General features: G+C 41.4%; 1 protein-coding gene across 5 annotated transcripts in view; it reads right to left on the reverse strand.

Annotated features, from left to right (window-relative positions):
• The window catches only part of PDZD2 (PDZ domain containing 2), a 265,174-nt gene that overhangs the window by 31,097 nt on the left and 215,293 nt on the right, over positions 1-18,784 (reverse strand). For all 5 annotated transcript variants that reach the window (XM_073681359.1, XM_073681382.1, XM_073681375.1 and 2 more), the window contains 5 exons: positions 8,797-8,878; positions 7,506-7,609; positions 5,156-5,324; positions 1,620-2,422; positions 1,023-1,167 (listed from right to left, as the gene is read on the reverse strand). In XM_073681359.1, the coding sequence (XP_073537460.1) occupies positions 1,023-1,167; positions 1,620-2,422; positions 5,156-5,324; positions 7,506-7,609; positions 8,797-8,878 (1,303 nt within the window). The remainder of the gene's footprint in view (positions 1-1,022; positions 1,168-1,619; positions 2,423-5,155; positions 5,325-7,505; positions 7,610-8,796; positions 8,879-18,784) is intronic.

Raw genomic sequence — 18,784 nt, forward strand, 5'->3', positions numbered from 1 at the left:
GGAAATCATGGCTCAAATCTGACGGCCAAGCTCTCCACAATTATAGGGTTGGACATTGAGATGGAGAAAAAAAAGAAAGCAAAGTGGACTCGGCACCTGACGATGCAAATACCATTGCTTTAAAACAAAAAAAAAAAAAAAGAAGGTGAATGCACAAAAAGTTTCAAAAATAATTTTATCGATACTGGTTTGGAATCTAAAGATGCCATTGGAAAATGGAGGAGCAGCATGTCCATCAACAACGTAGAAGCCATCATCTGGAAGCCACCTATATAGGTAAAAGCATCAAGATGCTATCTCAAGGTGGACACATTCCCAGAATTCATGACAGGTTGTGGAGAAGGTTAAGGATGGTAACAAGGAGAACATTTGCCACCAGTTAAGATTACAAACCATTGGTAATTCTTCACATTGTAATGTCCACCCAATAAGGCGATTTCTATAGATATCAGATGCAGAAGGGATTAGATGACTGGCAAAAATGAAAAATTGCAAAAAAGAACTACTGATGAACAATGAGCCGCTTTCTCCTCCTTTTTCCAATAGTTGTGCAACTATCGACCATATCCACACAGATGCAAGTCATGGAAATGCATCTTGCCAACTTACTTTTGTCAAAACAATCTCAAGTAAAATCCTAATCCAGAAAGATCACAAGAAAATCAGGCAGATGTCATTCTCCCGATCATCTCCAACGTTAGCTAAGAACATTGACATCTAAAAGCTTGAGGTTTTTCTCACCTGACCTTTCTTGATACCAATCAATTTTTATTAATGATTATCTTAGCTGCTGGTAATTATTTAATATTTTTGTTCTCTCTCCACCAGAAAGGAAAAATACTTAAGATTCAATGAAACCAGATGAACGAATATTCAGAGAGATTTCCTGAAACAACAGGACAAGGCCCCGGCAGAAGTTTAGTCTATGCGGCACGGATGGCATAGCGTCGCCGAGACTTACCGATGCAAGGAAAATGTTTCATGCATAGAAAGCATATACATAAGAGCGAGCGGAGATCTACCTGATATTGGCTTGCGAACTTCCAATGTTACAGCTGAAGGTAAGCACTGGACGAAGTCGCAGGTTTCCTTATAAGACAAATCACTCACACGAATCCCGTTAATGGACAGAATTTCATCTCCAGGAGTCAACTTTCCCATAGGTTCCTAAAGGAATAATAATATACAAAAGAACAGCTGCTTAATAATTATACAAAACATATAGGTGACTGCACCAGCAGATTAGAGAGTGCAGCTCTGGAGTAGTATACTTCAGCATGCACCTCAGGATCAGTACATACAGAGCCTCATCTCTACATATAGGTTTATTATCCTGCCCTATCTAAGCTTCCAGATGTGCATAAACCCCGCTGATCATGTCCCAGTCTACACAGCAAAGGTGACAAATGAGCTGCAGAAAGCATGAAAATGTCAGTACTGTGTGATGTCCAATTGCCAATACAAAAACTGTAATATTTCAGGATTTTTATATGAAGAGTCATAAAAAACTACTACAAGAAACCCTGATAGAAGTAATATGTGATTTTCGGGTGTCACATTCCCCTTAACTTTTAGGTCATCAACATGGACGTGAACTGCTCCGCCTAGACCACGCGTACCTTATCGGTTTCTCCTTGTAGTCTCAGTGCAGCGATTATTATTCTTACAGGAGATTCTTTGATTTCCAGATCTAAACCAACAGACTCATATTCGCTACATAGAAGCTCGACAGTTTCTGTGTTACATCGACCCGACACCTCCAGCTCTTCTGACTTCTTCGATGGTGGGAACATCTTCGTCAGCTTCGGAGACTGTTTCAGGTCCTCATTTTTTTGCTTGGAGGAGTTGGGGTTCGCGTTGCTCATCATGCTCTTGACGCGGGTTACGGCTTTATGTTCCAATTTGGGAGACCTCTTATTTTCAGACTGACTTTCTAAAGGGTCCTTAATACCCAAAGTATTTGGGCGTACGTCAGCCTTACCGGAGTATTCTAAAGACTTCATAGCAAAGAGATGCACGTCTGCTGCCTGTTCCAAAGCGCCATCCTCAGACTCTACAGAACCGCCGTACACGGATGACCCCACCTCACCGATAGTACTTTTGGGCAGTTCGTCTGCCTGGATCTCTTCATCGACATCCAAGGAAGAGGTGGTCATTACAATCCCGGAATCCTCATCGGCGTTCTTCTTCTTGGTATCACAGAGGCGTCTGTTCTCTTTTTTACCAAAATCGTCTTCTTCACTACCTTCGTCATCATCGCAACAAATAATCCTCCTCTGTCTTTGGAAGGGACTTCTTAAGGATTGAGGACTTCCTTCAAGGCTGGACTGTCTGGAGGCAACGTGTTTGTTTCCGGGGATTTGAGATAATCCATTCTTCAGAGATAGGCATGCTGAACCTTGGCATTTTGTTGACCCATTTCCTTTAGAAGTAAAAAAAACAAAAAAAAAACAAATATATAATTATAAATGGAAATAAAAAGTAAAAATATACCTCCCACGTAAAAAACGTAAACATTTAAAGCAGTCATCCACGTTATATTAAATCGATGGTGAGTAAAAAGGTTTTCAGTTTTCGGAAAACCCTTGCCCCCTGGCTGCAGTTCGTCTAAAAAAAAAAACAACAACTGCGATTTACTCACCCTCCCCAGGTCCAGCCATGATTCTCCACCACTGCGCCCAGTGTCCATTACTGTCTTTAGTGCTGACGTCACATCGACAGAGCTGCATCCAATAACTGATCTTAGCGGCTCTGACCGAGTAGACGACACTAGACACTATGATTGGCTGCAGTGGTGTAGTCATGATATCAGTGCTGCAGACCATAATAGACACCAGGTGTTTATCAGTGAAAACTCGGCACTGGAAGTGGGGAGGGTGAGAATACCAAAGTTGGTTTGTTTGGTTTTTTTTAAACAAAACTGCAGCTAATACCGGAAAACCCATTTAATATCAGAGTGGTGGGGGTCCAACTCTTGGAACCACCAATGATCAGCTCTGGGCATGCTCTTAATTATAGATTTCCAGAACTCCTATTAATTATTTTGAAGAAGTCTTTGCATATGCATTAGAATGAGAAAATTGTATAGTGCTTGTAAAAAAAAAAAAAAAAAAAAAAGAAGCACTTCCAGAAACAGTGCCACTCCTGAACACAGGCTACTTTTGGTATTGCAGCTCAGCCCAGCTAAAGTAAATGCAGTTGAGTTGCAATATCACACACACCCTGTGGACACGCGTGGCGCTGTTTCTGGATGAATGCTGCAAAGATTATTTTATCTTATTCAACCCCTTAAACTTATTCTACTTTCCTGCATCAATGAAATAACATTAGTAAAAACTTTTATAGAACACAAAGTACAAATCTGACATTTAAAAAGAGTTAAGGAGCTGTCCACCTTTGGGGACCATTTTATTTAAATGCATGTATTTAGTTCTAAAATTCATTTTTGCAATCGGGTTTCAATAAAAAAAAAAATTGCACCATTTGCCTTCTATAGTGTCTGTGCTACATCGTCTATTACAGGCTGCAGAAGGAGTAAACTGAGAATCCGTTAGTGAGCTCACTAATTTTTCTGACAGGACAGTTTGCTACTCTTATCTGTCTTTTTTCTGAGCTCCTCTACACTGATTTACAACCACAGACCACATCAAAGCTGAATGTGTTTGGAAAGAAAGAGCCTGTAGAAGGCAAACAATGCAACATTTGTAATGAAACCTAATTGCAACAAATATTTTTTTTAGCCCCAAATACTTGCATTTAAGGGAGAGAAAAAAAATTGGACAAAAGGTGGACAACCCCCTTAAGTGTCATTCATGACCTAAATTTTAAATTTACATAAAGTTGCTAAAAGTTTTTGGACCATTATTTATTTTTATGGTCGTATTGTCTGACTGTTCTCATACAGACATTCTTGAAAAAGTAAATGAGTCTGGCGGCAGCACGCAGACCCAGACAAAAAGCATTTCAAGAAGATTTTTTTTCCATGAAAATATATCCAGAAATTGTGCAATCCGGGGAAATGTCCAATTCGTGGAGCGCTCTTAATTTACGAGAGGGCCCCTTCCAGCTCACAGCATTGGACGCATGTCATTTGTAAGATGGAAGGAGGCGAGCACCGTGAATATTCTACAAGGAGTTTTATCATTCAAATGGTGAAATCAAAATTTCCATTCGTTCAAAATTGGGGGTAGAATTCCTAAAAGTTTTGGAGACTGTTTCTCTTCGACACTTGTGACATGTGCAGCCTCTCTCGTGCCCGGACTCTCGCAAATGTGAGCGTGACTCACACATCTCAGTCACGGACTTCAGAAAGGAATTTGGAGTCTCGATCATTCTAAATTTAATTTAATTTTTGGTTCGAATTCCTTTTTTTTTTCTTTAAGGAGATCGTGCATTAAAAGATGATGGCACAAAAGTCTTCTCTTTATCAAATTAGTAGACAAGTCACTGCAAACTCATATAGCTGAAGCCCTCTGAGCCGCTGTGGAGCCTGATCCTACTTCTATACCACTTATAATGCCCTGCCCCGTCAAGTAAAGCCCTGCCCCGTCACGTCATGCCCTGCCCCGTCACGTAAAGCCCCGCCCCGTCACGCCGCGCCCCGTAAAGCCCTGCCCCGTCACGTCACACACTGCCCCGTCACGTCACACACTGCCCCGTCACGTCACACACTGCCCCGTCACGTCACACACTGCCCCGTCACGTCACACACTGCCCCGTCAAGTCACACACTGCCCCGTCACGTAAAGCCTTGCCCCATGCCATAATCCCGGTCACTTCCACCAACATATCCAGCTCACTCTTCTCCTGCTGCTGTAATTCTTAAGGATATGACTGGTTATAAGGTTAAACAACCACTTTATCCCTTACTACCAAATAGTGCATAAAGGAGGTGCAGATGTTGCTTGTGCACCCAGGAGACCCTCTAAATGGCAATATAGGTGGCAGTCTACTAGACAAACCCTCCATGTTATATGCCGCCATGGCTGTATGTAAGGGCATGAAGAGGTGAGAGGTTTGTATAGAGGCTAGAACACATTTTGGAGCCTGGCGTATCACAGATGACCGGATGCCAGGTGTGGTGTGGGTATATAGGACATGGCAGATTTAATCAGCTCACAGACAAAGCCGGTTTAGAAGGAAAAGGAAATCTTACTGGCAGCAGTGAAAGGAGCAGTGTTGTCCTCCATTGAGTTGCTCGTGCTCCTCGCTCGCAGCTGGTCTTCGTCACTAGAACCAGTCACCACGGTGTCAGATAAAGAGGACTGGCTGGGGGCATCCTGCGAGAAGTATTGGGACAGCTCCCCTTCAGAGCTTACCGAGCCCTGCCGGGAAAAAGCCGGACATGGGTCACAGGAGTTACATTTCAGATGTTGAATTTTTCGTTATATTTTTCCCTTTTTATTCAGAATACACTATTTTTGCAGTTAGAGTTCAGATACAAATGCATATAGACAGCAATATAAGAAACTGGAAAAAAAATGGATTAAAAAAAAGTAAAACAAATTAAAGAGGAAATAAACTTTTTTTTTTTTTTTATCTTCATCTAATTATTGATCAGTCTTTGTAAAGTTATGAATCTTTGTAATGGACTCCATGCCGATGGTGCTGTTTTAACCTCCTCGTTCATGAACTTAGAGCAGCTCTTTTGAACTTCAGTTTTAGCAAATATTCGTACTCCTGTGTCAGCTTCTCCGCTCCCCTCCCCCATGCTCAGAAAGGGAAAGAGTTTTGGAAATAATGTCTGAGCATGGGGAGAGGAGAAAAGAAGTTTACACTGAAGTGAGGACATCTGCTAAACTTGCAGTTCAAAACAGCTACTCTAAGTGCATGAACAAGACAGGTCAAACAGCACTTTCACCATGATTTTTTTAGGAAAAGAAAGCCAGATAAGGTAATGGAGTATATTACAAAGATTCATAACTTTGCAAATACTAATCAGTAATTATATTAAAAAAAAAACTTTAGCTACTCTATGTATTTTTTTTCCACCATAATAAGCAATGGTATATTGGTAGAATTTATCGTTATTGAAATCGGAGAGAGTTTGACTGCTCAAATTTGCATGATCCTAACAATGAAGGGGCAGTGTTATAAGCCAAGTCTTTGAGCACACATACATTGGTTTTACAGCAACAAAAGAGGAGGATTTGGGGATCATTTATTCTGCCAAAATAATAAAAAGCTGGGGGAACGCAAACCCCAATCTGTACATCATAACGATCTTGTGGGTACGGCCTTTTGTACTCGTAAGATCTTGAACAGAACACATCTGTCACAGATGCAAATACAAGGATCAATCGTAACAGTTAAACCCCTTAGATGCCACAATCAATAACAACCTCTGCATTTAAGGTGTTTACCAGAGGGTTAAGCTCCAGCTGTCACCTCACCACTCCCGATTCAGATGCAACTCAAAAAGAAGTAATGATCTGAAACACTATGTATTATAAAGCACTCCATTATCACAACTTTAGGCCCCAACCACCTCCCAAAAAATATAAAAAATATTTTTGATAAAAAAAAAAAAAAATTAAAATAGTTTATCACAAATAAAATGTTCAAGGGTTATTCCCAAAGTCATAAAGTGGTCTCAGTTTTCTGTAGATATAAATGTAATCATGGGTGCCAATACAACCCATTTTTAATTCTGCACTAATTTGCAGCCATCACTCCCCGAGAATATCATTACTCTACATTTCCACTGGATCCGTTATCTAGTAGTTCTAGCGCTTTAATGTTTTCGGTTGAGCATGTGCACATGCACCTAATGACCCTGCATATTAAAATATTAGCCGGATGTAGCACAGCTCAGCTATGCTATGCTGAAGATCCCAATGATACCAGCTACTTTTGCAACTAAAGACCCTATGTAATTCATGAAAAACAGATGCACCTGTGACCTCAACTAATAAAACATCCTCCAGATCCTCTCACGACATCCCCATTGCCCTGACAGCCGTGTTGTAATCTATTTCAGCTATGCTATGCCGAGCTCTCTTACGCAAATAGCAGAGAGCATGATCATACTCTGAAGATCCCCAATGAAATATGGAGTGTGTAAATGTAATGAATATTATTCAAAAAGTGAGTTGAAGTCATTACATTAACAACTATCAATGGTCACCTCATCCACAGAAATAAAAATAGTCCATCTTGAGATCCACCTAATTCTACCATGCAGTACATAGGAGAACAGAGGGAGGGACCTGCAGCACTAGGAAGAAGCAGGGTGCTGCTAGAAAATGTAGTTTTAGCGGAATACCAGCTATGTGAAGCTGGATGCGCTAGGGGCAAATGATGAAAAAAAGACACAAAAGGTACAAAAAAAAATGCTGTATGTAGGGATTATACTGTATATGAACACTCATGAAGATATTGTGCTTTGTAAATATTATTGCCATTGTGGAAATAACCACAAAAATAAATTATTTCTGTTTTTATCTTGTTTCTCAATAACAAAGAAAACACAAGAACCTGTCTATGGTAGTTATCTGTGTTCTTACCCGACTGGCCGGCTCCAGGAAACGTTTCATGGTCCAGCTGAGCGGCGCTTGCCCGTCTCCTTGCTTTGGTCTTACAGTCGGAGATGGACTCTTGGAATGGAGGCCTGAGGACAAAGTGGTAATAAGATGAGAACCAGACATAGGACGGCCTCTGTCTGAGGATTAGTTTGCTGAAAATTCTTATTGAACGTATAACATACAAGGAGCAAATCAGATAACAGAAGTAAAAGGAGAAAAAGTACATTTATGAGATTCCATTTTGATAAAAACTAAACTGTTCACTTTGGGCTTTAAGGGGTTGTCTGCTTCATAAAACCTCCTATTCCAGACAACTATTGATTAACAGGATGAGAGAGTTGGGCAACGTGCAGGTGGAGTTTATTGAGACGGCCAAAAACACTAATTTTTCAAGCAGAAAAGGCTTCACAAAATGCTTCCTTTTTGGGAAGTTTTAGGTTTTTTGAAGAGTTTTGGACAACTGTTCCCCTACAGTTTTTATGATTGGACAGTGCCTCATTTTGCGAGGTTTCCCTTCAGGATCTACTTTAAAAAAAAAAGTGATATGCACATTCTTTTTTCCAAAAACTTTTAGGGGAAAAAAAATAAAACTGTTTTCAAAAGAATGGGAAAATGGATTTCCCATAGAAATTAATAAGAAGAGTTTTCCATGAAATTTTTAAGAGGATTTTCATGTGAGCATAGCCTAACTTTTAAAAGAGTATCTCCCACCTTGGAGGACCCAACAAATCCACTAAGTGCACAGATTATAATGAAAATTGTGTAATGCTTAATTTATCACGTGGGGGAGCTGTAGGGAAATTGAACACTTGCTGCAGCGTTTCTTTGCAGCTAATCATTACATATTATATAGCAAAAAGGTGACAGACAAGGCAAAAGCTTTTTACCAACACAATGTATAAAGAAACATTGGAAAATACATTTTCCATCCTGGGGAAGTCCTACAATTCTTCCCTCCCATATGTAGAAGTAGCAGTAATTCCTTCCACCTCCTCCCAAAGATCTTCTTAACAAAATATACAATTATTAAACACTCAATTACACAACCGGCTAATCACGTTTTTTTTTTATTCTTCTTCATTCTCAAGATTTCTGCTTGTTGTCAGAGAATAGAAACATTCTTGAAGACAGAACAGCAAACAGAGAGATTGAAAAATGGCAACTAAGGTTAAGAGACTTCCTGATAAAGTTTTATTGCACAAGGTATAAATGTGAACCCCCGAGCCGGCGCCTCCTCGTGACATTGGTGGTGATTAGGGTATTATTGACCCACCTGCGATGTGAGAACTTCCAGGGTCCCGGCTTTCGCGATGAGTGGTACGAGAGATGACTTCATCCATTTCTTGCTCCGACATCTACAAGAAATAGGAAATAAGATATCAAGTTGTGCAGAAGAAAGACTTACAGTGATAATCGCATATAGTAAAACAAGGCTCGTTCTTTTCCTGCGTCCTACTCTGTTCTACGTGATCCAAAATCAGACCGACAGCACATTCCTCCGAGAGCAAAGGCGGTACATACAGCCAGGCCGCCGCAAGAAAGACTGCATTGTGTGCACAGGGCATAAAAGGGACAATACAGAAGAACATGAGGGTCCTTTCAACAGCAATTCTTGATAACTTGTGGTACTACACAATGCCGCCCCACACACATACATTACTTATCCCGTACTGATCCTGAGTTACATCCAGTATTATACTCCAGAGCTGCACTCACTATTCTGCTGGTGCAGTCACTGTGTACATACATTACATTACTGATCCTGAGTAACATACTGTATTATACTCCAGAGCTGCACTCACTATTCTGCTGGAGCAGTCACTGTGTACATACATTACATTACTGATCCTGTATTACCTCCTGTATTATACTCCAGAGCTGCACTCACTATTCTGCTGGTGCAGTCACTGTGTACATTACATTACTTATCCTGTACTGATCTTGAGTTACATTCTGTATTATACTCCAGAGCTGCACTCACTATTCTGCTGGAGCAGTCACTGTGTACATACATTACATTACTGATCCTGAGTTACATCCTGTATTATACTCCAGAGCTGCACTCACTATTCTGCTGGTGGAGTCACTGTGTACATACATTATATTAGTGATCCTGAGTTACATCCTGTATTATACTCCAGAGCTGCACTCACTATTCTGCTGGTGCAGTCACTGTGTACATACATTACATTACTGATCCTGAGTTACATCCTGTATTATACTCCAGAGCTGCACTCACTATTCTGCTGGTGCAGTCACTGTGTACATACATTACATTACTGATCCTGAGTAACATCCTGTATTATACTCCAGAGCTGCACTCACTATTCTGCTGGAGCAGTCACTGTGTACATTACATTACTTATCCTGTACTGATCTTGAGTTACATTCTGTATTATACTCCAGAGCTGCACTCACTATTCTGCTGAAGCAGTCACTGTGTACATACATTACATTACTGATCCTGTGTTACCTCCTGTATTATACTCCAGAGCTGCACTCACTATTCTGCTGGTGCAGTCACTGTGTACATTACATTGCTTATCCTGTACTGATCCTGAGTTACATCCTGTATTATACTCCAGAGCTGCACTCACTATTCTGCTGGTGCAGTCACTATGTACATACATTACATTACTGATCCTGTACTGATCCTGAGTTACATCCTGTATTATACTCCAGAGCTGCACTCACTATTCTGCTGGTGCAGTCACTGTGCACATACATTACATTACTGATCCTGTACTGATCCTGAGATACATCCTATATTATACTCCAGAGCTGCACTCACTATTCTGCTGGTGCAGTCACTGTGTACATACATTACATTACTGATCCTGAATTACATCCTGTATTATACTCCAGAGCTGCACTCACTATTCTGCTGGTGCAGTCATTGTGTACACACATTACTGATCCTGTACTGGTCCTGAGTTACATCCTGTATTATACCCCAGAGCTGCACTCACTATTCTGCAGGTGCAGTCACTGTGTACATACATTACTGATCCTGAATTACATCCTGTATTATACTCCAGAGCTGAACTCACTATTCTGCTGGTGCAGTCACTGTGTACATACATTACATTACTGATCCTGAGTTACATCCTGTATTATACTCCAGAGCTGCACTCACTATTCTGCTGGTGGAGTCACTGTGTACATACATTACATTACTGATCCTGAGTTACATCCTGTATTATACTCCAGAGCTGCACTCACTATTCTGCTGGTGCAGTCACTGTGTACATACATTACATTACTGATCCTGAGTTACATCCTGTATTATACTCCAGAGCTGCACTCACTATTCTGCTGGTGCAGTCACTGTGTACATACATTACATTACTGATCCTGAGTTACATCCTGTATTATACTCCAGAGCTGCACTCACTATTCTGCTGGTGCAGTCACTGTGTACATACATTACATTACTGATCCTGTACTGATCCTGAGTTACATCCTGTATTATACTCCAGAGCGGCACTCACTATTCTGCTGGTGCAGTCACTGTGCACATACATTACATTACTGATCCTGTACTGATCCTGAGTTACATTCTGTATTATACTCCAGAGCTGCACTCACTATTCTGCTGGAGCAGTCACTGTGTACATACATTACATTACTGATCCTGAGTTACATCCTGTATTATACTCCAGAGCTGCACTCACTATTCTGCTGGTGCAGTCACTGTGTACATACATTACATTACTGATCCTGAGTTACATCCTGTATTATACTCCAGAGCTGCACTCACTATTCTGCTGGTGCAGTCACTGTGTACATACATTACATTACTGATCCTGTACTGATCCTGAGTTACATCCTGTATTATACTCCAGAGCGGCACTCACTATTCTGCTGGTGCAGTCACTGTGCACATACATTACATTACTGATCCTGTACTGATCCTGAGATACATCCTATATTATACTCCAGAGCTGCACTCACTATTCTGCTGGTGCAGTCACTGTGTACATACATTACATTACTGATCCTGAATTACATCCTGTATTATACTCCAGAGCTGCACTCACTATTCTGCTGGTGCAGTCACTGTGTACATACATTACATTACTGATCCTGTACTGATCCTGTGTTACATCCTGTATTACACTCCAGAGCTGCACTCACTATTCTGCTGGTGGAGTCACTGTGTACATACATTACATTACTGATCCTGAGTTACATCCTGTATTATACTCCAGAGCTGCACTCACTATTCTGCTGGTGCAGTCACTGTGTACATACATTACATTACTGATCCAGTACTGATCCTGAGTTACATCCTGTATTATACTCCAGAGCTGCACTCACTATTCTGCTGGTGGAGTCACTGTGTACATACATTATATTACTGATCCTGAGTTACATCCTGTATTATACTCCAGAGCTGCGCTCACTATTCTGCTGGTGCAGTCACTGTGTACATACATTACATTACTGATCCTGAGTTACATCCTGTATTATACTCCAGAGCTGCACTCACTATTCTGCAGGTGCAGTCACTGTGTACATACATTACATTACTGATCCTGAGTTACATCCTGTATTATACTCCAGAGCTGCACTCACTATTCTGCTGGAGCAGTCACTGTGTACATACATTACATTACTGATCCTGTGTTACCTCCTGTATTATACTCCAGAGCTGCACTCACTATTCTGCTGGTGCAGTCACTGTGTACATACATTACATTACTGATCCTGAGTTACATCTTGTATTATACTCCAGAGCTGCACTCACTATTCTGCTGGTGCAGTCACTGTGTACATACATTACATTACTGATCCTGTACTGATCCTGAGATACATCCTATATTATACTCCAGAGCTGCACTCACTATTCTGCTGGTGCAGTCACTATGTATATACATTACATTACTGATCCTGTACTGATCCTGAGCTACATCCTGTATTATACCCCAGAGCTGCACTCGCTATTCTGCTGGTGCAGTCACTGTGTACATACATTACTGATCCTGTACTGGTCCTGAGTTACATCCTGTATTATACCCCAGAGCTGCACTCACTATTCTGCTGGTGCAGTCACTGTGTACATACATTACATTACTGATCCTGTACTGATCCTGTGTTACATCCTGTATTACACTCCAGAGCTGCACTCACTATTCTGCTGGTGGAGTCACTGTGTACATACATTACATTACTGATCCTGAGTTACATCCTGTATTATGCTCCAGAGCTGCACTCACTATTCTGCTGGTGCAGTCACTGTGTACATACATTACATTACTGATCCAGTACTGATCCTGAGTTACATCCTGTATTATACTCCAGAGCTGCACTTGCTATTCTGCTGGTGCAGTCACTGTGTACATACATTACTGATCCTGAGTTACATCCTGTATTATACTCCAGAGCTGCACTCACTATTCTGCTGGTGCAGTCACTGTGTACATACATTACTGATCCTGTACTGGTCCTGAGTTACATCCTGTATTATACCCCAGAGCTGCACTCACTATTCTGCTGGTGCAGTCACTGTGTACATACATTACATTACTGATCCTGAATTACATCCTGTATTATACTCCAGAGCTGCACTCACTATTCTGCTGGTGGAGTCACTGTGTACATACATTATATTACTGATCCTGAGTTACATCCTGTATTATACTCCAGAGCTGCGCTCACTATTCTGCTGGTGCAGTCACTGTGTACATACATTACATTACTGATCCTGAGTTACATCCTGTATTATACTCCAGAGCTGCACTCACTATTCTGCTGGTGCAGTCACTGTGTACATACATTACATTACTGATCCTGAGTTACATCCTGTATTATACTCCAGAGCTGCACTCACTATTCTGCTGGAGCAGTCACTGTGTACATACATTACATTACTGATCCTGTGTTACCTCCTGTATTATACTCCAGAGCTGCACTCACTATTCTGCTGGTGCAGTCACTGTGTACATACATTACATTACTGATCCTGAGTTACATCTTGTATTATACTCCAGAGCTGCACTCACTATTCTGCTGGTGCAGTCACTGTGTACATACATTACATTACTGATCCTGTACTGATCCTGAGATACATCCTATATTATACTGCAGAGCTGCACTCACTATTCTGCTGGTGCAGTCACTATGTATATACATTACATTACTGATCCTGTACTGATCCTGAGCTACATCCTGTATTATACCCCAGAGCTGCACTCGCTATTCTGCTGGTGCAGTCACTGTGTACATACATTACTGATCCTGTACTGGTCCTGAGTTACATCCTGTATTATACCCCAGAGCTGCACTCACTATTCTGCTGGTGCAGTCACTGTGTACATACATTACATTACTGATCCTGAATTACATCCTGTATTATACTCCAGAGCTGCACTCACTATTCTGCTGGTGCAGTCACTGTGTACATACATTACATTACTGATCCTGTACTGATCCTGTGTTACATCCTGTATTACACTCCAGAGCTGCACTCACTATTCTGCTGGTGGAGTCACTGTGTACATACATTACATTACTGATCCTGAGTTACATCCTGTATTATGCTCCAGAGCTGCACTCACTATTCTGCTGGTGCAGTCACTGTGTACATACATTACATTACTGATCCAGTACTGATCCTGAGTTACATCCTGTATTATACTCCAGAGCTGCACTTGCTATTCTGCTGGTGCAGTCACTGTGTACATACATTACTGATCCTGTACTGATCCTGAGTTACATCCTGTATTGGACTCCAGAGCTGCACTCACTATTCTGCTGGTGGAGTCACTGTGTACATACATTATATTACTGATCCTGAGTTACATCCTGTATTATACTCCAGAGCTGCGCTCACTATTCTGCTGGTGCAGTCACTGTGTACATACATTACATTACTGATCCTGAGTTACATCCTGTATTATACTCCAGAGCTGCACTCACTATTCTGCTGGTGCAGTCACTGTGTACATACATTACATTACTGATCCTGAGTTACATCCTGTATTATACTCCAGAGCTGCACTCACTATTCTGCTGGTGCAGTCACTGTGTACATACATTACTGATCCTGTACTGGTCCTGAGTTACATCCTGTATTATACCCCAGAGCTGCACTCACTATTCTGCTGGTGCAGTCACTGTGTACATACATTACATTACTGATCCTGAATTACATCCTGTATTATACTCCAGAGCTGCACTCACTATTCTGCTGGTGGAGTCACTGTGTACATACATTATATTACTGATCCTGAGTTACATCCTGTATTATACTCCAGAGCTGCGCTCACTATTCTGCTGGTGCAGTCACTGTGTACATACATTACATTACTGATCCTGAGTTACATCCTGTATTATACTCCAGAGCTGCACTCACTATTCTGCTGGTGCAGTCACTGTGTACATACATTACATTACTGATCCTGAGTTACATCCTGTATTATACTCCAGAGCTGCACTCACTATTCTGCTGGAGCAGTCACTGTGTACATACATTACATTACTGATCCTGTGTTACCTCCTGTATTATACTCCAGAGCTGCACTCACTATTCTGCTGGTGCAGTCACTGTGTACATACATTACATTACTGATCCTGAGTTACATCTTGTATTATACTCCAGAGCTGCACTCACTATTCTGCTGGTGCAGTCACTGTGTACATACATTACATTACTGATCCTGTACTGATCCTGAGATACATCCTATATTATACTGCAGAGCTGCACTCACTATTCTGCTGGTGCAGTCACTATGTATATACATTACATTACTGATCCTGTACTGATCCTGAGCTACATCCTGTATTATACCCCAGAGCTGCACTCGCTATTCTGCTGGTGCAGTCACTGTGTACATACATTACTGATCCTGTACTGGTCCTGAGTTACATCCTGTATTATACCCCAGAGCTGCACTCACTATTCTGCTGGTGCAGTCACTGTGTACATACATTACATTACTGATCCTGAATTACATCCTGTATTATACTCCAGAGCTGCACTCACTATTCTGCTGGTGCAGTCACTGTGTACATACATTACATTACTGATCCTGTACTGATCCTGTGTTACATCCTGTATTACACTCCAGAGCTGCACTCACTATTCTGCTGGTGGAGTCACTGTGTACATACATTACATTACTGATCCTGAGTTACATCCTGTATTATGCTCCAGAGCTGCACTCACTATTCTGCTGGTGCAGTCACTGTGTACATACATTACATTACTGATCCAGTACTGATCCTGAGTTACATCCTGTATTATACTCCAGAGCTGCACTTGCTATTCTGCTGGTGCAGTCACTGTGTACATACATTACTGATCCTGTACTGATCCTGAGTTACATCCTGTATTGGACTCCAGAGCTGCACTCACTATTCTGCTGGTGGAGTCACTGTGTACATACATTATATTACTGATCCTGAGTTACATCCTGTATTATACTCCAGAGCTGCGCTCACTATTCTGCTGGTGCAGTCACTGTGTACATACATTACATTACTGATCCTGAGTTACATCCTGTATTATACTCCAGAGCTGCACTCACTATTCTGCTGGTGCAGTCACTGTGTACATACATTACATTACTGATCCTGAGTTACATCCTGTATTATACTCCAGAGCTGCACTCACTATTCTGCTGGAGCAGTCACTGTGTACATACATTACATTACTGATCCTGTGTTACCTCCTGTATTATACTCCAGAGCTGCACTCACTATTCTGCTGGTGCAGTCACTGTGTACATACATTACATTACTGATCCTGAGTTACATCTTGTATTATACTCCAGAGCTGCACTCACTATTCTGCTGGTGCAGTCACTGTGTACATACATTACATTACTGATCCTGTACTGATCCTGAGATACATCCTATATTATACTCCAGAGCTGCACTCACTATTCTGCTGGTGCAGTCACTATGTATATACATTACATTACTGATCCTGTACTGATCCTGAGCTACATCCTGTATTATACCCCAGAGCTGCACTCGCTATTCTGCTGGTGCAGTCACTGTGTACATACATTACTGATCCTGTACTGGTCCTGAGTTACATCCTGTATTATACCCCAGAGCTGCACTCACTATTCTGCTGGTGCAGTCACTGTGTACATACATTACATTACTGATCCTGAATTACATCCTGTATTATACTCCAGAGCTGCACTCACTATTCTGCTGGTGCAGTCACTGTGTACATACATTACATTACTGATCCTGTACTGATCCTGTGTTACATCCTGTATTACACTCCAGAGCTGCACTCACTATTCTGCTGGTGGAGTCACTGTGTACATACATTACATTACTGATCCTGAGTTACATCCTGTATTATACTCCAGAGCTGCACTCACTATTCTGCTGGTGCAGTCACTGTGTACATACATTACATTACTGATCCTGAGTTACATCCTGTATTATACTCCAGAGCTGCACTCACTATTCTGCTGGTGCAGTCACTGTGTACATACATTACATTACTGATCCTGAGTTACATCCTGTATTATACTCCAGAGCTGCACTCACTATTCTGCTGGAGCAGTCACTGTGTACATACATTACATTACTGATCCTGTGTTACCTCCTGTATTATACTCCAGAGCTGCACTCACTATTCTGCTGGTGCAGTCACTGTGTACATTACATTACTTATCCTGTACTGATCTTGAGTTACATTCTGTATTATACTCCAGAGCTGCACTCACTATTCTGCTGGAGCAGTCACTGTGTACATACATTACATTACTGATCCTGTGTTACCTCCTGTGTTATACTCCAGAGCTGCACTCACTATTCTGCTGGTGCAGTCACTGTGTACATACATTACATTACTGATCCTGAGTTACATCCTGTATTATACTCCAGAGCTGCACTCACTATTCTGCTGGTGCAGTCACTGCACATACATTACATTACTGATCCTGAGTTACATCCTGTATTATTCCCCAGAGCTGCACTCGCTATTCTGTTGGTGCAGTCACTGTGTACATACATTACTGATCCTGTACTGGTCCTGAGTTACATCCTGTATTATACCCCAGAGCTGCACTCACTATTCTGCTGGTGCAGTCACTGTGTACATACATTACATTACTGATCCTGAATTACATCCTGTATTATACTCCAGAGCTGCACTCACTATTCTGCTGGTGCAGTCACTGTGTACATACATTACTGATCCTGTACTGGTCCTGAGTTACATCCTGTATTATACCCCAGAGCTGCACTCACTATTCTGCTGGTGCAGTCACTGTGTACATACATTACATTACTAATCCTGAGTTACATCCTGTATTATACTCCAGAGCTGCATTCACTATTCTGCTGGTGCAGTCACTATGTATATACATTACATTACTGATCCTGTACTGATCCTGAGTTACATCCTGTATTATTCCCCAGAGCTGCACTCGCTATTCTGCTGGTGCAGTCACTGTGTACATACATTACTGATCCTGTACTGGTCCTGAGTTACATCCTGTATTATACCCCAGAGCTGCACTCACTATTCTGCTGGTGCAGTCACTGTGTACATACATTACTGATCCTGAATTACATCCTGTATTATACTCTAGAGCTGCACTCACTATTCTGCTGGTGCAGTCACTGTGTACATACATTACATTACTGATCCTGTACTGATCCTGAGTTACATCCTGTATTATACTCCAGAGCTGCACTCACTATTCTGCTGGTGGAGTCACTGTGTACATACATTATATTACTGATCCTGAGTTACATCCTGTATTATACTCCAGAGCTGCAGTCACTATTCTGCTGGTGCAGTCACTGTGTACATACATTACATTACTGATCCTGAGTTACATCCTGTATTATACTCCAGAGCTGCACTCACTATTCTGCTGGTGCAGTCACTGTGTACATACATTACATTACTGATCCTGAGTTACATCCTGTATTATACTCCAGAGCTGCACTCACTATTCTGCTGGTGCAGTCACTGTGTACATACATTACATTACTGATCCTGAGCTACATCTTGTATTATACTCCAGAGCTGCACTCACTATTCTGCTGGTGCAGTCACTGTGTACATACATTACATTACTGATCCTGAGTTACATCCTGTATTATACTCCAGAGCTGCACTCACTATTCTGCTGGTGCAGTCACTGTGTACATACATTACATTACTGATCCTGTACTGATCCTGAGTTACATCCTGTATTATACTCCAGAGCTGCGCTCACTATTCTGCTGGTGCAGTCACTGTGTACATACATTACATTACTGATCCTTACCATCTTTGC

Source organism: Phyllobates terribilis, unplaced genomic scaffold (assembly GCF_046119375.1).
Source record: "Phyllobates terribilis strain yellow unplaced genomic scaffold, ASM4611937v1 Scaffold_1__5_contigs__length_1240528914, whole genome shotgun sequence".
NCBI lineage: Eukaryota > Metazoa > Chordata > Amphibia > Anura > Dendrobatidae > Phyllobates > Phyllobates terribilis.